Source organism: Pristiophorus japonicus, chromosome 13, assembly GCF_044704955.1.
Source record: "Pristiophorus japonicus isolate sPriJap1 chromosome 13, sPriJap1.hap1, whole genome shotgun sequence".
NCBI classification, from domain to species: Eukaryota; Metazoa; Chordata; class Chondrichthyes; family Pristiophoridae; genus Pristiophorus; species Pristiophorus japonicus.
Window position 1 is genome coordinate 154583993 of NC_091989.1, and position 20989 is coordinate 154604981.

General features: G+C 42.7%; 1 protein-coding gene across 2 annotated transcripts in view; it reads right to left on the minus strand.

Annotated features, from left to right (window-relative positions):
* Positions 1 to 20989, minus strand: part of dbndd1 (dysbindin domain containing 1) — a 66971-nt gene that overhangs the window by 43817 nt on the left and 2165 nt on the right. For both annotated transcript variants that reach the window (XM_070898167.1, XM_070898168.1), the window contains exon 2: positions 1327 to 1385. In XM_070898167.1, coding sequence (XP_070754268.1) covers positions 1327 to 1385 — 59 coding nt within the window. The remainder of the gene's footprint in view (positions 1 to 1326; positions 1386 to 20989) is intronic.

The window sequence follows — 20989 nt, forward strand, 5'->3', positions numbered from 1 at the left end:
AGTCTTGTCTTTCGCAACTTGATTTATGTGTGTTATTTTTTAGTAATAGAATGTGGTAGATACCATTCATGTAAGACTTTGCTAAGGCGCTGTATAAATCAAGTTGTTGTCATATCTCCTTGTCTCTCCTAATTTTCCCTTTCTAAAGCTGGGTTATGATTCCATCCACGTGTGCAGCTTCCAGGAGGGATCACAGAACAGTCAGAAACATGAATCATAACTAATTGTCCTCTTCCCTGATGTAGGGACAGTGGACTATTTTTCCAAGGATCACTTCATGGCTAGTGAGTTTACCCAGTGAGTACTTGAGCCATACCAAAAAGGAATCCTAGAATTGGTCTGTGCTGAGTTAGCTGATTGCAGCTAGGATGGCTACAATTAGCCTCAATCTCCCTGCGTTGAAGGAGAAGAAAATCAGCCAACGTTCCTGTTGACTCTTGAAGTATACCTGTCTGGAAGTGGGGTGAGGATAGCATTCGGTTCTGCTGTGATGCCCCATGTGGTTAAATAGCTTGCCACTAATCTTAGTCACAGTTCACACATGAATAAGGGCAAAGTACTAGAATGCTACTACTGGTGCCCATAGAACCATACCTCAGCAAGAAACCAAGGCTTCAAGGAAAGCAAAAGCAGATTAGTCACGATAACACGCCCCTCCCGCCTCCCGCACCCCACTGATTTTCTGATTCATTTGTTCTAACGGTCCAGTTCCTGTAACCAACACGGTGTTTTTTTTAATACTGATTTCACTTGCGTCTAATGAAACGGAATTTAAAAAAACATGAAAGCAAGTTCTCAGCACTCAAATTACAGGTGAAGTAAAGCCTATAAAGTATACATACTCCTCAGTGGATGTATCAGTTACAAACTGGGAATCAGTGATATATTTAATTAAGTGATTTGTATAAACAGCTTTTGGAAGACAATTCTTACTGTTTGAAATTGTTAAATAATTACATGAAATGTGGATAAGATCTAAATATTTAAACAATAAGTTATTAAACATTAAACAGTTAGCACAATGTTAAACAAGGAATGCACAAGGAATAAGTTTACGAGTAGTAAGTAAACATTAAAAGATACAATAAATCACAGTAGTCAGTCCTCATTTTAGTCGCACGCGAAATAAACGAGGGAAATTGTTTCTTTCCAGTTTAAATATTACAAAAAAAATCTTGACTTAGTCCCAATAAATCTAAAAATCGCATTTTAGTGAATATCACTTTTATATATAATTTGTGTTGTAAAACATGTTCACCGGTGCAGATTATAAAGAACTTCCAGATATAAAGGGTTAACTCCGTTTCTGTGTAAGATGTTGCTTACCCTGAGCTAGTGCCCCTCCTTGTTTCTCCATCCAGACAATCTGACTCGATCCCACCTTCCTGCAAACTCCACACCATCAGAGGGGAAGAGAAAAGAGAGAAAAAGACGAGCGCGTAAAAAAAACTGTAGTGCCAGAGATCAACACCACCCGAATCTCATTCAAGCCAGCATCTCATTTCAAAAACCTGAGCATTGCACCAGCACAAGTGCACACAAAACAATGCAATGCAAGCATATCAGATTGCAAATTGGGAGATTACAGTGCAAAGTAAGCATTGCATTGCAAATGAGGATGAGAGACTGCAGACGGTCTCTGGCAGTGAGCCCAGATAGAGAAACTGTGACTGGGGTGTACCATTGAACACGCCATCTCACTCAACCAATCATCACATAATTCTTCACTAGTATTGCCAACAAAAACTGAATGAATTTAGTTATACAGCACTGTGTCATACAGAAACAGGGGAAATATTTATTCAGCAGCTTTTCAACATAAAAGAAATCTATCTCAATAATTCATATGGACTACACCATCTTTTGTTGCATTGTCCCACAGGGATCTTTTTTAACATCGCCTCTTCAGCTTTTCTGACAGTTTCCTCGCAAAAAAAATGTGTTAAACAGAGCGTGTGATCGGAGGTCAATCCTTTGTTCACAATTAAAGGTGAAAGCATTGTGAGCTACCAGTATTGTTTTAAATGCTCAGTATTTATCAGGGCCAGTGCTAGAACATAAGGTGGTGGCTGGAGGGGGTGGGGAGAATGTAAAATGCAACACCATTCTGCAAATCGGATTTTTGTGGATTGTATGTGAACTCTTGTGTTGCCTGTCGTGAACAGATTGGCCTGCTTTCTTTTTATATGTGATCTGGCAGAGGAAGGTTTGGAAAAGTAGCGAATTTTTGTGCAAAATGTGCTCGCAAGGGATAATTTGCTCTAAAGAAAGAGTGAGGTCAATATTTGTTTTTAAACTTCTACGGTTGCGGTCCCTGAAGTTAGATTTTAACGTAATTAAAATATGTGCGTCTAAGTGGCACACGACAGAGTTGGTATTTTTCAGTGTCAGAAACGACCAATGCAATCTAATGAAGGTACTTTGAGGTCATATTTTTCATGACAATGTGCGGTCTTTCTCCCCTCCCTACAAAAAAATACTGTAAAGACCTCTACATTACTGTACTGGTGTTTGGGAACACTGCAGCAGTAAAGGTTAAGCAGATAAATGTTACTAGCGCCAATATGTTAATCAAACGCTATTACAAGTTAGCCATATATGGAAAAAGGAAGGGAAATTGCTGAAAGTGTTTTCCCCCCCAAAACTTGCCACTAGCATTTCCTCTAGTTTATTTCCGATATTGTTCTTATCACTGATCTTAGTAATTTTTTCAATCTTCATGTCTAAGTGTTAGCTTGGGTCAGAGGTAGCATTTTTGCCTGAATCAATTGGTCGTATTTTTAACCCCACTGCATGACTTGACCACAAAAGTTAGGCTGATACTTCAGTGCTATACGGTCATAAGTGTCGTCTTTCAAATGAGACATTAAACCAAATTCTTGTCTGCCTGTTTAGGTTAGGGTTGCCAACTCTGGTTGGACGTATTCCAGGAGGTTGCATCACATGACCACCTGCCCTCCCCACCAATTGAAAAGCAAATAGCTCTTTGTTATCCGATTGGATGATTCTTAACTGTTAGTCAAACAGCTTTTATTCCCATTTCCAATATGTGTTATAAATAATAAACAAAGGCATTCAAAGAAAATGAAAGAAAAACTTCACATTTTTTTAAATGCACCTATTATTTGTCTCCCGGGTTGCTTGCAGCAGTGTCCTGGAGATGAATCTTTAATTCCTGGAGACTCCAGGGTAATCCTGGAGACTCGACAAGCCTAGTTTAGGTGCATGTAAAGATACCATGGCACTATTCATAGAAGAGTCAGGGACTTTCCCTGGTCTCCTGGCTAACATTTATCCCTTAACCAATACCATCAAACATAGATTAATTGAAAAGCAAAATACTGCGGCTGCTGGATTCTGAAATAAAAATGGAGAATGCTGGAAATCTCAGCAGGTCAAGCAGCATCCGTGGAGAGAAACAGAGTTAGTGTTTCAGGTCTGTGACCCTTCGTCAAAACGCAACAGTTTAATTGGTCAGCCATTCATCACGTTGCTGTTTGTGGGACCTTTCTTTGCACAAATTGGCTGCCCCATTTGCCAGCATGATAGCCGTGACTGCACTTCCCAAGTAATTAGCTGTGAAGTGCTTAGGGACATCCTGAGGACATGAAAGCCATTATATAAATGCAAGTTCTTTCATGCTATTTTTCAAAATTTTATTGATAGACATTTTCTAAATTTATATATTTTTGGATGAATGTTTATGCTCAGCAAGAATGCCAATAGCGAGGAATTGAACACTTTTGGATACCCAAGCACAGGAACATAGGAACAAGAGTAGCCCATTCAGCCCCTCAAGCCTGTTTTGCCATTCAGTGAGATCATGGCTGATCTGTGACCTAACTCCATATACCCGCTTTTGCCCCATATCCCTGAATACCTTTGATTAACAAAAATCTATCAATCTCAGATTTGAAATTAACAATTGACCGAGCATCAACTGCTGTTTGTGGAAGAGTGTTCCAAACGTCTACCACCCTTTGCGTGTGGAAGTGTTTCCCAACTTCATTCCTGTCTAAATTCCAGGGAATACAACTCTAGTTTGTGTAATCTCTCCATGTAATTTAACCCTTGGAGCCCAGGTATCATTCTGACAAAATCTACGCTGCACTCCCAAGGTTAATATATTTTTCTTAAGGTGTGGAGCCCAGAACTGCTCACAGTACTCCAGGTGTGGTCTAACTAGGGCTTTGTATTGCTGTAGCATAACTTCCTACCCCTTGTATTCTAGTCCTCTAGATATAAAGGCCAGCATTCCATTAGCCTTTTTGATTATTTTATGTATCTGTCCATGATATTTTAATGATTTTTGTTATTGACCCCAAAGTCCCTTTGGACCTGCACTGTTTTTACCTTTTCACCATTTAGAGAGTACTCTGATCAAGTCAAAAGGGTGCAGACTTGAACAGATGTGGCTGAAACTGGTTTAGCCATACACTATCGGTTCTTACTCTTGTCTACAAAAACTGCTCACTATTCCAGGATCATTCTGGATTGCAAAAATAACCCCAGGCTACTATTCTCTACTGCTAACCATCTCCTTAAACCCCTCTCCCCTCTCTCCACCACACTCACCTCCAACAACAAGTGTGAGGAGCTCATAGACTTATTGTATGAAAGATTGAGACCATCCGATCAGCTGCCTCTGCGGGTTCCCTTCCTTCACTTAGCCCACAGGGCCAAACTTCATCTGACACTCCCACCTGCCCTAGCCCTAAACTCATATATTTTTCTAGTTTCTCTTTGATCTCCCCTTTTAATCTCTCCAAACTCATCTTATCCATGAGACCCACTTCTTGCTCTCTTGACTCTATTCCCATCATCATCATCATAGGCAGTCCCTCGAAATCGAGGAAGACTTACTTCCACTCTAAAATTGAGTTCTCAGGTGACTGTACAGTCCAATACGGGAATTACAGTCTCTGTCACAAGTGGCACAGTCGTTGAAGGAAAGGGTGGGTGGGGAGTCTGGTTTGCTGCACGCTCCTTCCGCTGCCTGTGCTTGTTTTCTGCATGCTCTCGGCGACGAGACTCGAGGTGCTCAGCGCCCTCCTGGATGCTCTTCCTTCACATAGGGTGGTCTTTGGCCAGGGATTCTCAGGTATCGGTGGGGATGGTGCACTTTATCAAGGAAGCTTTGCGGATGTCCTTGAAATGTTTCCTCTGCCCACCTGGGGATCGCTTGCCATGTAGGAGTTCCGAGTAGAATGCTTGCTTTGCAAGTCTTGTGTCGGGCATGTGGATGATGTGGCCCGCCCAACGGAGCTGGTCGAGTGTGGTCAGTGCTTCGATGCTGGGGATGTTGTCCTGCTCGAGAACACTGACATTGGTGAGTCTATCCTCCTAGGGGATTTGCAGTATCTTGCGGAGACATCGTTGGTGGTATTTCTCTAGCGATTTGAGGTGGCTACTGTATATGGTCCATGTCGCTGAGCCATACAGGAGGACGGGTATCACTACAGTCCTGTAGACCATAAGCTTGGTGCCAGATTTGAGATCCTGGTCTTTGAACACTCTCTTCCTCAGGCGACCGAAGGCTGCGCTGGTGCATTGGACCTCGTCGCCGATGTCTGCCCTTGCTGATAGTAGGCTCCCGAGGTATGGAAAATGGTCCACGTTGTCAAAGGCCGTACCATGGGGACAGTACTGTGTGGCGGGGTCAGGTTTGTGGAGGACACCTTACGGATGTTTAGTGTAAGGCCCATGCTTTCTTATGCCTCGGTGAAGATGTTGACGATGGCTTAGAGTTCAGCCTCTGAATGTGCGCGGATGACCGCGTACTGTAGTTCGATGACAGAGGATGGGACGGTCTTGAATCTAGCCTGGAGGCGATGAAGGTTGAACAGGTTCCCACTGGCTCTATAGTTTAGTTCCACTCCAGCGGGGAGCTTAGAAACATAGAAATTTACAGCGCAGAAGGAGGCGATTCCACCCATCGTATCCGCGCCGGCCGACAAAGAGCCACACGGCCCTTGGTCAACAGCCCTAAAGGTTACATATAAACCTATGAACAATGACGGAAAGGCAAAGAGCATCCAGCCCAACCAATCCGCCTCACCCCAACTGCGACACCCCTTATACTAAAACATTCTACACTCCATCCCAACCGGAGCCATGAGATCTCCTGGGAGGGGCAAAAACCAAATAAAAACCCAGGCCAATTTAGGGAGAAAAAATCTGGGAAAATACTTCTCCAACCCATCCAGGCGATCAAAACTAGTCCAGGAGATCACCCTGGCCGTATTCTATTCCCTGCTGTACTTACCATTATATCTGCTCCGTCCAACAAAAGGTCATCCAGTCTAATCCCAATTACCAGCTCTAGGTTACTGCACTTTAAGTGCCCATCCAACCACCTCTTAAAAGTGATGAGGGTTTCTGCATCTACCACTCTTCCAGGCAGCGAGTTCCAGATCCCCACAACCCTCTGCGTAAAGAAGCCCCCCCTCAAATCCCCTCTAAACCTTCCACCAACCACCTTAAAACTATGCCCCCTCGTAATAGACCCTTCCACCAATGGAAATAAACTCTGACTATCCACTATGTCCAGGCCCCTCAATATTTTGTACACCGCAATGAGGTCTCATCTCAACCTCCTCTGTTTCAATGAGAACAAACCCAGTCTATCCAATCTGTCCTCATAATTAAGATTCTCCATTCCAGGCAGCATCCTAGTAAATCTCCTCTGTACCCTCTCTAGTGCAATCACGTCCTTCCTATAATACGACGACCAGAACTGCACGCAATACTCCAGCTGTGGCCTAACCAATGTATTATAAAATATAATACTTGGACAAAGGGTTTAATTTGGAGAGGGAAAATAGAGTATGAGAGGAAGCTTGCAGGGAACATAAACACTGACTGCAAAAGCCTCAATAGATAGGTGAAGAGAAAAAGATTAGTGAAGACAAATGTAGGTCCCTTGCAGTCAGAATCAGGTGAATTTATAATGGGGAACAAAGAAATGGCAGACCAATTGAACAAATAGATTGGTTCTGTCTTCACTAAGGAAGACACCAATAACCTTCCGGAAATACTAGGGGACCGAGGGTCTAGCGAGAAGGAAGAACTGAAGGAAATCCTTATTAGTCAGGAAATTGTGGTAGGAAAATTGATGGAATTGAAGGACAATAAATCCCCAGGGCCTGATAGTCTGCATCCCTACTTAAGGAAGTGGCCCTAGAAATAGTGAATGCATTGGTGGACATTTTCCAACATTGGAGGGTAGCTAATGTAACCGCACTTTTTAAAAAAGGAGGGAGAGAGAAAACAGGGAATTATAGACCGGTTAGTCTGACATCGGTAGTGGGGAAAATGTTGGAATCAATTATTAAAGATGTAATAGCAGCGCATTTGGAAAGCAGAAACAGGATCGGTCCAAGTCAGCATGGATTTATGAAAGGGAAATCATGCTTGTCAAATCTTCTAGAATTTTTTGAGGATGTAACTAGTACAATGGACAAGGGAGAACCAGTGGATGTGGTGTATTTGGACTTTCAAAAGGCTTTTGACAAGGTCCCACACAAGAGATTAGTGTGCAAAATTAAAGCACATGATATTGGGGGTAATGTATTGATGTGGATAGAGAACTAATTGGCAGACAGGAAGCAAAGAGTAGAAATAAACGGGTCCTTTTCAGAATGGCAGGCAGTGACTAGTGGGGTACCGCAAGGTTCAGTGCTGAGACCCCAGCTATTTACAATATACATTAATGATTTAGACAAAGGAACTGAATGTAATATCTCCAAGTTTGCAGATGACACTAAGCTGGGTGGCAGTGTGAGCTGTGAGGAGGATGCTAAAAGGCTGCAGGATGACTTGGACAGGTTAGGTGAGTGGGCAAACGCATGGCAGATGCAGTATAATGTAGATAAATGTGAAGTTATCCACTTTGGTGGTAAAAACAGGAAGGCAGAATATTATCTGAATGGTGACAGATTAGGAAAAGGGGAGATGCAATGAGACCAGGGTGTCATGGTACATCAGTCATTGAAAGTTGGCATGCAGATACAGCAGGCAGTGAAGAAGGCAAATGGCATGTTGGCCTTCATAGCAAGAGGATTTGAGTATAGGAGCAGGGAGGTCTTACTGCAATTGTACAGGGCCTTGGTGAGGCCACACCTTGAATATTGTGTACAGATTTGGTCTCCTAATCTGAGGAAGGACATTCTTGCTATTGAGAGAGTGCAGTGAAGGTTCACCAGACTGATTCCCAGGATGGCAGGACTGACATATGAAGAAAGACTAGATCGACTAGGCTTATATTCACTGGAGTTTAGAAGAATGAGAGGGGATCTCATAGAAACATATAAAATTCTGACGAGATTGGACAGGTTAGATGCAGGAAGAATGTTCCCGATGTTGGGGAAGTCCAGAACCAGGGGTCACAGTCTAAGGATAAGGGGTAAGCCATTTAGGACCGAGATGAGGAGAAACTTCTTCACTCAGAGAATTGTGAACCTGTGGAATTCTCTACCACAGAAAGTTGTTGAGGCCAGTTCGTTAGATATATTCAAAAGGGAGTTAGATGTGACTCTTACGGCTAAAGGGATCAAGGGGTATGAAGAGAAAGCAGAAATGGGGTGCTCAAGTTGCATGATCAGCCATGATCATATTAAATGGTGGTGCAGGCTCAAAGGACCGAATAGCCTACTCCTGCGCCTATTTTCTATGTTTCTATGTTAAGCATAACCTCCCTGCTCTTATATAGCTTGTTGAGCTATTTCCACTAAACTGCTGACCACCCGACTTCCTTTTTTGGCTCCTATAAGAAACATAAGAACATAACAAATAGGAGCAGGAGTAGGCCAAACGGCCCTTCGAGCCTGCTCCGCCATTCAATAAGATCACGGCTGATCTGATCATGGACTCAGCTCCACTTCCCTGCCCGCTCCCTATAACCCCTTATCCCCTTATCATTTAAGAAACTGTCTATTTCTGTCTTAAATTTATTTAATGTCCCAGCTTCCACAGCTCTCTGAGGCAATGAATTCCACAGGTTCACAACCCTCTGAGAGAAGAAATTTCTCTTCATCTCAGTTCTAAATGGGCGGCCCCTTATTCTAAGATCATGCCCTCTAGTTCTAGTCTCCCCCACCAGTGGAAACATCCTATCTGCATCCACCTTGTCAAGCCCCCTCATAATCTTATACGTTTCGATAAGATCACCTCTCATTCTTCTGAATTCCAATGAGTAGAGGCCCAACCTACTCAACCTTTCCTCATAAGTCAACCCCCTCATCCCTGAGAATCAACCGAGTGAACCTTCTCTGAACTGCCTCCACAGCAAGTATATCCTTTCGAAAATATGGAAACCAAAACTGCACGCAGTATTCCAGGTGTGGCCTCACCAATACCCTGTATAAATGTAGCAAGACTTCCCTGCTTTTATACTCCATCCCCTTTGCAATAAAGGCCAAGATTCCATTGGCCTTCCTGATCACTTGCTGTACCTGCATACTATCCTTTTTGGTTTCATGCACAAGCACCCCCAGGTCCCGCTGTACTGCAGGACTTTGCAATCTTTCTCCATTTAAATAATAACTTGCTCTTTGATTTTTTTTCTGCCAAAGTGCATGACCTCACACTTTCCAGCGTTAAACTCCATCTGCCAAATTCTTGCCCACTCATTTAGCCTGTCTATGTCCTCCTGCAGCCTCTTTATGTCCTCCTCACACATTGCCCTTCCTCCCATCTTTGTATCGTCAGCAAACTTGGCTATGTTACACTCAGTCCCCTCTTCCAAGTCGTTAATATAGATTGTAAATAGTTGAGATCCCAGCACTGATCCCTGCGGCACCCCACTCGTTACTGATTGTCAACCAGAGAATGAACCATTTATCCCGACTCTCTGTTTTCTGTTTGTCAGCCAATCTTCTATCCATGCTAATATATTACCCCCAACCCTGTGAACTTTTATCTTGTGCAGTAACCTTTTGTATGGCACTTTGTCAAATGCCTTCTGGAAGTCCAAATACACCACATCCACTGGTTCCCCTTTATCAACCCTGTTCGTTACATCCTCAAAGAATTCCAGCAAATTTTTCAAACATGACTTCCCCTTCATAACTCCATGCTGACTTTGCCTGACCAAATTTTGCTTTTCTAAATGTTAGCCGACATTGTTAACGGTTCTCTGACCTCAGGTGCTGTTCCCCTCTCCTTCAAATCTGCTGTCATCACTTCTCTCCTCAAAAAAAAACCCTTGGCCCCACTTTGCTTGCTAGCTATCGCCCCATCTCCAACCTCCCTTTCCTATCCAAAGTACTTGAATGTGTTGTTGCCTCCCAAATCAGTGATCACATTTCCATGAATTCAATGTTTGAATCCCTTCAATCTGGCTTTCGCCTCTGCCACAGTACCAAAACTACTCTCATCAAAGTCACAAATGACATCCTTTGTGACTGTGACAAAGGTAAACTATCCCTTCTGGACCTGTCTGCAGCCTTTGACACAGTTGATCACACCATCCTCCTTTAACGCCTCTCCACCAACGTCCAGCTGGGTGGGACTGTACTTGCCTGGTTCCATTCTTATCTATCTAATCGCAGCCAGAAAATCTCGAGCAATGGCTTCGCTTCCAACTCCTGCATTGTTAGCTCTGGTGTCCCCCAAGGATCTGTCCTTGGTCCCCTCTTATTTCTCATCTATATGCTGCCCCTTGGCGATATCATCCGAAAACACAGAGTCAGTTTCCACATGTATGCAGACGACATCCAGCTCTACCTCACCACCACTTCTCTTGGCCCCTGCTTGGTCAGACTGCTTGTCCGACATCAAGTACTGGATGAGAAGAAATTTTCTCCACTAAATATTAGGAAGACTGAAGCCATAATCTTTGGTCCCCGCCACAAACTGCATTCCTTAATCACTGACTCCATCCCTCTCCCTAGCATCAATCTGAGGGTGAACAAGACTGTTCGCAACCTAGGCATCATATTTGACCCTGAAATTAGTTTCCAGCCACATATCCACGGCATAACTAAAACCGCCTTTTTCCACCTCCATAACATTGCCCTCCTCCGACCCTGCCTCAGCTCTTCTGCTGCTGAAACCCTCATTCATGTCTTTGTTACCTCTAGACTTGACTACTCCAACTCACCCCTGGCCGGCCTTCCACATTCCACTCTACGTAAACTTGAAGTCATCCAAAACTCAGCAGCCTGTGTACTAACCCGCACCAAGTCAAGTTCACCCATCACCCCTGTGCTTTCTGACCTACATTGGCTTCCAGTTAAACAACACCTTGATTTCAAAATTCTCATCCTTGTTTATCAGTCACTCCATGGACTTGCCCCTCCCTATCTCTTTAATCTTTTTCAGCCTCACAACCCCTCAAATTCTGGCCTCTTGAACATCACTCATTATAACTGCTCAACCATCGGTGGACGTGCCTTCAACTGCCTGGGCCCTAAGCTCTGGAACTCCCTTCCTAAACCTCTATACCTCTCTTTCCGCCTTTAAGACGCTTCTTAAAATCTACTTCTTTAAACAAGCTTTTGGTCATTTGCCTTCATTTCTGCTGTGGCTCGGTGTCAAATGTATCTGTTTGTCTGTAACACTGTTGTGAAACGCCTTGGGATGTTTTACTACGTTAAAGGCGCTATATAAATAAAATGTATTATTATTATTTTATTATCTATCCTTTTTAGGTCCAAAGTGGATGATCTCACACTTGCCTATATTGAAATCAATTTGCCACAGTTTTACCCATATACTTAATCTATTAACTTTTCTCAGTAATGTATTCAATCATCTAAGTCATTAATAAATATGGTGAATAGCTAAGGCCCCAACACAGATCCCTGTGGGACGCCACTAGTTACATCCTGCCAATTAGAGTACCTGCCGCCTATTATCTCTACTCTCTGTCTCCTGCTGTACAGCCAATTTCCTAACCAGGTTAATAATTTAAGAACATAAGAATTAGGAGCAGGGGTAGGCCATATGGCCCTTTGCACATGCTCCGTCATTCAATAAGATCATGGCTGATCTTCGACCTCAACTCTACTTTCCTGTCCAATCCCCATATCCCTTGATTCCCCTGAAGTTCGAACATCTATCTATCTCAGCTTTGAATACACTCAACGACTAAGCATTCACAGCCTTTTGGGGTCAAGAATTCCAAAGATTCACACCCCTCCGAATGAAGAAATTCCTCCTCATCTCAGTCTTAAATGGCTGACCCTTTATCCTGAGACTATGTCCCCTAGTTCTAGACTCTCCAGCCAGGGGAAACAATCTCTCAGCATCTACCCTGTCAATCTCCCTCAGAATCTTACATGTTTCAATGAGATCACCTCTCATTCTTCTAAACTCCAGAGAGTATAGGCCCAATTTACTCAATCTCGCCTCCTAGCACAACACTCTCATCCCAGGGATCAATCTAGTGAATCTTCGTTGCACTGCCTCTAAGGCATGTCTGTCCTTTCTCAGATGAGGAAACCAAAACTGTGCTCTGTACTCTCCAGGTGTGGTCTCACAAAAGCCCTGTACATATGTAGTAAGATTTCCTTACTCTTGTACTCCAACCCCCTTGCAATAAAGGCATGCCATTTGCCTTCCTAATTGCTTGCTGTACCTGCATGCTAACTTTCTGTGTTCTGCTGTGTTGTGGACAGAGGAATGTCTATGGATGTTATTTATACGGAATTCCAGAGGCATTCAATAAAGTCACTCATTAGAGACTATTAGCTAATATTGAAGCTCATGGAATTGAAGGCAAATTATTACATTGAAAGTGCTGATAAGAATATCAATGTCATATTCTTCAACACTTGTTTAGCAAATGTGATTACATGAATTCATGTTTAAAAAATTCCTGCTTTTTTAAGCACCAAGGCATACTGACTGGAGTGTTATATCTATGCCATGAGTTTGTATTTCAATCCCAAGTCTCCTGTGGCATGCATCATTTGCTGGTCATTTATTTTCCTGCTGCCCTACATTGCTTCTAGCTTTGAATATTTAGACAGAAGCATATTATTTGTGTAACTATTTCCAAATGTAACATGGTATTCTCACCACAGTTGCAGCAGGGGAGATGAATCATTACAGTAACATCTTAGAACAGCCAATGCTGTTACCAATAGTAACAGCACTACCTAAAATGTAACAGGCTGCAAGTCTGCTGGAGTGAAGAACGCTATTTGTGAAGAATTTGCCCAGTGCTGTTACAATTGTCAGACTTTGAAGATTTAAATTCTTCAAAAATAGAAATGACTGTGAGAAGATGGCGGTGGGTTATGTTTTGCTATCAGTTAGTCACAGTGTCAAGTACTCCCAGGCTAAGGAAGTGACGAAGCCCTAAGGCACTGCTTGATTTTTTGATTTCCCAAACTGCACATTTTCTCTGGAGTTTGAGTTAAAATGAGTCTGAGAGAGGAAGAAAAGGACAAAATCATTTATCTGAACAGGAAAGTGAACACTTAAGATAAAAATGTATCTAAAGTTAGGGGATGTAAAACATTTTGTTTGGGAAACAGCGTGCATCCTGTGCCATGAAGTAGGAAATCATCTAACTGTTTCTATGAATTTCCACCTGGTTGACAAGTTCCTGCGGGAAGGGCAAAGAATGAAAGTGATGGAAATTGTAGCACATTCCAGCAGAGGTGTAGCAGCAGCATTACTGATCTAGTGATAGCTGACTATATCTCTATGGTAACAATCAATTAAATTGGATGGAAGAGAAGTCATTTAGAAATACACAAAAGGCAAGAGATTAAGCTGCGATCATCAGCATTGTGCTTATTTATTTTAAAATAATGCTGTATTACTATTCCCTTTTCTTTATATTAGTTTATAAAAGCCAACAGCAAGATCAATCATTTATACCTGGGAACCAACAGAATATGCAATATTATTTATTTTCTATCTGCTTAATATTCATGATTGGTGAGACCCTCATTAATCTGTGTGTCAAAATATCGAATATAATGTTTTCAGAAGCAGCAGTGCTCAGTTCTTGTGTGATAATTCAGCCGACATTGAGATTGATGAACTCAAATCATACATTCCATAATTGGTAAGCAAAATGCAGCTGCTCCTGAGAGGTCAGGGCCCACACGATTTTCCAGCCATTTATTTCAGTGTAGGCCTTGAATTCCCTGTGCTGACTTTCATTCCCAAATTTCCGATTTGCATTCCTCCTTCGCTAGATACACTAATCTGTAAAATTAAAATCTGTGACATGAAAGATACCCATAGTTTAGCCTTAATAATCTGGTAACCTCAAACATGCAATGCTTTTATCTTATTGAATTGGAAGAATATGGTGAGATGGTCTGTGTGTCTGTTGGCTGTGTGATAGATTTGCTAGTTTTGTATTTTGTAGTCTGGATGTATGCTTTAGTCCAGAACCAATCAATGACTGTGTCATTGGGTTAAGTACTTAGATTGGATATGCAAATAAAACAATCTAATTAAAATAAAAATGCCATTGTGCATATACTGTGAATAGAAGGGCAGCTTTCTGCTCCAGATTAAAATATTATGGATGTGCATGTGTGGGTTTATGTATACACATATTTAATTCAAGTATAAATGTCCTCTATAAATACAAATTGTACAAAAAATCCTATTAATGCAATTAAAATTCTTTATGGCTTAGAAATCAATGCAATACATTGAGAATAACTCAGCCATTATCATTGAACACAGAGCCTCTTTTAGGAGTGTAATGTCTGTAGCGCCACACTGTGGACGCCTGTGTTACTGTAGCTAGTGCTGTTTAATAAAGAGCAGGTCACCTGACCAGCAGGTCAGAAGATTCCAAAACCTGCAGCCATCTTACAGGTTGTGTGTTGTGTGCTCTCCAAAGATATGACATTTGGCGACGAGAATGGGATGTAATTGGATAATACAAAGCTGAAATTTTTGTTGGTGAAGGATTCAGCCAGCCGACAGAGAGACTTTAAGAGCTTCTTTGTTTTTGGAAACAGCTACAAATCCGAGGTAAATTATGAGCACACTTGGTTAAACTGCCAGGGTCAAAATGGCTGCCCCTATGGGAGTTATAGGGCATATGGGGAAATTTCAACATGACCGTGAAAGTTTCAGCGCGTATGTGGATCGGCTAGAAATGTTTTTCACTGCAACTAATATCATCAAAATTCCCGGTAATGAAGACAATAACCGGGTGGTGTTGGAATGAAAAAGAGCTATATTCTTAACTGAGGCTGGGCCCGAGATGTATGAAATGCTGATAAATTTGCTTGTGCCTGACAAGCCAAAGGATACAACGTTGAAACAGATTCTAAGTTAGAACAACATTACAGCCCCGTTTCGTTAGAAATTGCTGAAAGTTATCGTTTCAAAATACAAAATCAGAAGGCTGAAGAATATATCAGTGAGTACATTGTAACATTTAAAAAGCTATCTATTCACTGTAATTTCGGAGACTTTCAGAATCGAGGATTGCAAGACCGCTTTGTTTGTGGGATGAAAAATGATGCAATCAGAAGAAAGTTATTGACGACGCCTCTGCCACTTCTTTGTTCCCCGTTATGACTTCCCCTGATTCTGACTGCAGGGGAACTATGTTTGTCTTTACTAACCTTTTTCTCTTTACATGTCTATAGAAGCTTTGGCAGTCCGTCTTAATGTTCCCTGCAAGCTTCCTCTCGTACTCTATTTTCCCTGCCCTAATCAAATCCTTTGTCCTCCTCTGCAGAGTTCTAAATTTCTCCCAGTCCCCGGGTTCGCTGCTATTTCTGGCCAATTTGTATGCCACTTCCTTGGCTTTAATACTATCCCTGATTTCCCTTGATAGCCACGGTTGAGCCACCTTCCTTTTTTTATTTTTACGCCAAACAGGGATGTACAATTGTTGTAGTTCATCCATGTGGTCTCTAAATGTCTGCCATTGCCCATCCACTGTCAACCCCTTAAGTATCATTCGCCAATCTATCCTAGCCAATTCACGCCTCATACCTTCAAAGTTACCCTTCTTTAAGTTCTGGACCATGGTCTCTGAATTAACTGTTTCATTTTCCATCCTAATGTAGAATTCCACCATATTATAGTCACTCTTCCCCAAGGGGCCTTGCACAACGAGATTACTAATTAATCCTCTCTCATTACACAACACCCAGTCTCAGATGGCCTCCCCCCTAGTTGGTTCCTCGACATATTGGTCTAAAAAACCATCCCTTATGCACTCCAGGAAATCCTCCTCCATCGTATTGCTTCCAGTTTGGTTAGCCCAATCTATATGCATATTAAAGTCACCCATGATAACTGCTGCACCTTTATTGCATGCACCCCTGATTTCCTATTTGATGCCCTCCCCAACATCATTACTACTGTTTGGAGGTCTGTACACAACTCCCAATAATGTTTTTTGCCCTTTGATGTTCTGCAGCTCTACCCATATAGATTCCACATCATCCAAGCTAATGTCCTTCCTAACTATTGCATTAATCTCCTCTTTAACCAGCAATGCTACCCCACCTCCTTTTCCTTTCATTCTCTCTTTCCTGATTGTTGAATATCCTTGGATGTTGAGTTCCCAGCCCTGATCATCCTGGAGCTACGTCTCTGTAATCCCAATCACATCATATCTGTTAACATCTATTTGCACAGTTAATTCATCCACCTTATTACCAAGAAGAGTGATGAAGATATGTGGTCCTCGCACATATTTGGTCAAGATGTTTGATAATGGACAGGCTAGGTTTGTTCACATTGATCATATTTTACCCACAGACATGGAAGTAGTTGAGAGTGGGAGTGATTCAATTATTTCTGACTCATCAGATAGTTTTGATACACCAGTAGCACATCCTACATACAATGTACTGGAAACAAATCCCAGAGAAAGTCAGAATTTAAGTCTGAGTCCGAGTCAGGAAAACAAACAGTCTGAAGTTAGAGAGAGTTCAAATGGAAATCAAGGGCATCCCTTGGAGGAAAACTTCCCTCAGGATCAGCCTCGAATGAGTTTAAATTCGACACCATGTTTGGAAGGTTCTGTTCGAGAGCGAAGGTATCCTCTTCGAACAGAAAACAAGTGGTTAAGCTTGATTTGTAAATATGGCAAAATAAGTCCATATCTTTTGTTATGTATAACCACGCAAGTTATGTATGATGATTGTTTGTTAGAATAACTTCTTCATTAAAGAGGGAGAAGTGTAATGTCTGTAGCTCAACACTGTGGACGCCTGTGTTACTGCAGCTAGTGCTGTTTAATAAAGAGCAGGTCACCTGACCAGCAGGTCAGAAGATTCCAGAACCTGCAGCCATCTTACAGGTTGTGTGTTGTGTGCTCTCCAAAGATATGACAAGGAGTAAAAAGACTCATATTACTTGAGTCTAGTATGGGAGTCAGACTTGACTTAATGATTTAGACGAGGGGATTAAATGTAGTATCTACAAATTTGCGGATGACACTAAGTTGGGTGGCAGTGTGAGCTGCGAGGAGGATGCTATGAGGCTGCAGAGCGACTTGGATAGGTTAGGTGAGTGGGCAAATGCATGGCAGATGAAGTATAATGTGGATAAATGTGAGGTTATCCACTTTGGTGGTAAAAACAGAGAGACAGACTATTATCTGAATGGTGACAGATTAGGAAAAGGGGAGGTGCAAAGAGACCTGGGTGTCATGGTACATCAGTCATTGAAGGTTGGCATGCAGGTACAGCAGGCGGTTAAGAAAGCAAATGGCATGTTGGCCTTCATAGCGAGGGGATTTGAGTACAAGGGCAGGGAGGTGTTGCTACAATTGTACAGGGCCTTGGTGAGGCCACACCTGGAGTATTGTGTACAGTTTTGGTCTCCTAACCTGAGGAAGGACATTCTTGCTATTGAGGGAGTGCAGCGAAGGTTCACCAGACTGATTCCCGGGATGGCGGGACTGACCTATCAAGAAAGACTGGATCAACTGGGCTTGTATTCACTGGAGTTCAGAAGAATGAGAAAGAAACGTTTAAAATTCTGACGGGGTTAGACAGGTTAGATGCAGGAAGAATGTTCCCAATGTTGGGGAAGTCCAGAACCAGGGGTCACAGTCTAAGGATAAGGGGGAAGCCATTTAGGACCGAGATGAGGAGGAATTTCTTCACCCAGAGAGTGGTGAACCTGTGGAATTCTCTACCACAGAAAGTTGTTGAGGCCAATTCACTAAATATATTCAAAAAGGAGTTAGATGAAGTCCTTACTACTAGGGGAATCAAGGGGTATGGTGAGAAAGCAGGAATGGGGTACTGAAGTTGCATGTTCAGCCATGAACTCATTGAATGGCGGTGCAGGCTAGAAGGGCCGAATGGCCTACTCGTGCACCTATTTTCTATGTTTCTATGACCATTCGGCTCCAGCCCTCATAATAGCCTTGGTCCAAAGATGGACAAAAGAGTTGAATTCCAGAGATGAGGTGAGTGACTGTCCTCGACATCACGGCAGCATTTGACTGAGTGTGGCATCAAGGAACCCTAGTAAAGTCAATGGGAATTGGTGCCACACAAGTGCCAGGCAATGACCATCTCCAACAGGAGAAAGTCTAATTACCTCCCCTTGACATTCAATGGCATTACCATCATTGAATCCCCCACCATCAACATCCTGGGGGTCACCATTGGTTAGAAACTTAACTGGACATAAATACTGTGGCTACAAGAGCAGGTCAGAGGCTGGGTATTCTGCAGCGAGTGACTCACCTACTGATTCCCCAAGGCCTTTTCACCATCTACATGGCGTAAGTCAGAAGTGTGATGGAATACTCTCCACTTGCCTGGATGGGTGCAGCTTCAACAACACTCAAGAAGCTCGACACCATCCAGGACAAAGCACCCCATCCACCACTTTTAACATTCACTCCCTCCACCTTTGACGCCCGTGTCTGCAGTGTTTACCATCTATAAGATGCACTGCAGCAACTCACCAAGGCTTCTTCGGCAGCACCTCCCAAACCTGCAAACTCTACCAGCTTGAAGGACAAGGGCAGCAGGCGCATGGGAGCAGCATCACCTGCAAGTTCCCCTCCAAGTCACACACCATCCTGACTTGGAAATATATTTCCATTCCTTCATCATCACTGGGTCAAAATCCTGGAACTCCCTGCCTAACACCATACGGCCTTCACCGTATGCCTTCACCATACGGACTGCAGCGGTTTAATTCTGGCCTTGCCAGCGATGCCCACATTCTGTGAATGAATCTAAAAAGTTATCTGTGGGTGCTACTAATTCTAGTGCAAAGCCTAACTAAAAATTTGGAAGGGACACTAACTGGGCAGATAACTGGTTTAACAGATTAACACCCCCTAATTTGTGTAATCAGTTGATAAATCTACTCCAATGTGTAGAGAATGTATTTTTCTATTAACTTCTTTACCCAAAGAGTGGTTCGAATGTGGAACTTGCTACCACATGGAGTAGTTGGGGTGAATAGCACAGATGTATTTAAGGGTAAGCTAGATAAATATATGAGGAAGAAATGAAAGAAGGATAAGCTAATTGCGTTAGATGAAGTAGAGTGGGAGGAGGCTTATGTGGAGCATTAACACCAGCATGAACCTGTTGGCTGAATGGCCTGTTTCTGAGCTGTAAAGTCGATGTAATTCTATACAATTTAATTAACAGAAAAAAATCATTGCTAAAACACAATTCTGTTCACTTTCATAAAAATTGCATGAACAGATTATAAAATTGAAACCTGTAACCTGCTACATTAGATTAATACAAGCAAAAAATGCTGAAGGTTGCAGAAACAAAATTGAAAATAAATACAAATAATGTAAGAAATCTATGACAAATTTGGCAGAAATACTTCAGCAACATTGCAGAAATGTAGGGGGAAATTTTAACCCTATCGTTTCTGGGCAGTTAAACTCACCCAGGTTACTGAACTGCCTTGGAGCTGACAATTTCCAATTTTCAGCTGCTCTTCTCAGCAGGCAGCAAGAACACCCAAGCAAAGCTAGTGGGGTCTTTTTTTAACATACGCAGGTTAGGTCTGGATGAGCAGGAAGCTACAATGAGAATTCTGCCAGGCCAACCCAGTAGCAAAGTGGATCAGGACCAGAAGGTGCCCAAAAAGGAACATTTTACATTTAAACACAAGCAAAATACTGCCGATGCTGGAAATCTGAAATAAAAACAGAAAATGCTGGAAATACTCAGCAGGTCTGACAAAGGTCAACAACTGAAACGTTAACTCTGTTTCTCTTAGCACAGATATTGCCTGACTGGCTGAGTATTTCCAGTATTTTCTGTTTTTATTTAAGTTTTACATTTTTTGTATTCGTTACCTCATGGGGCCTGGGGGAGCAGGGTAGATTAGGCTTGGCCTGCCGAAGTTGGCAGTCGAACCCGCCACTTACACGCTGTCAGTGGGCAACTTCCAGGTTGCCTGATTTTCCGTTGTTTCCTGGTGACTTCCCAGCGGAACAGGCAGCTCCTGGGGTACCTTACACAGACAACAACAACTGGTACTTATATAACGCCTTTAAGGTAGTGAAAGATCTCAAGGCGCTCCACAGAAGTATTATGAGATTTAAAAAAAGTTGACACTGAGCCGCATAAGTAGAAATTACCGCAAATGACCAAAAGCTTGGTCAAAGAGGTATGTTTTAAGGAGCATCTTGAAGGAGGAAAGAGAGGCAGAGAGGTTTAGGCAGTGAGTTCCAGAGCTTGGGGCCCAGTCAACAGAAGGCACGGCCACCAATGATTGAATGATTGTAATCAGGGATGCTCAAGAGGGCAATTAGAGGAGCGTAGACATCCCTGGGGTTGTGGGGTTGGAGGAGATTACAGAGATAGGGAGGGCAAGGCCATCGAGGGATTTGAAAAACTTGCATAATATCAGTCACCAGCTGTATATAGAGTGGTATACTTTTCTATTTACAGATGTTGCTGGCTTGTGTTCCAGTGCCTTGATGACCACGAGTTAATCATGCCCTGCACCTAAGGGAGGCCTGCCACTGCTGCAAAGCCACAAGCTAAATCCTGTTAACTGCGGAGGTCAGTGGGGAAGGGGCTCAGCCCTGGCAAAGAGG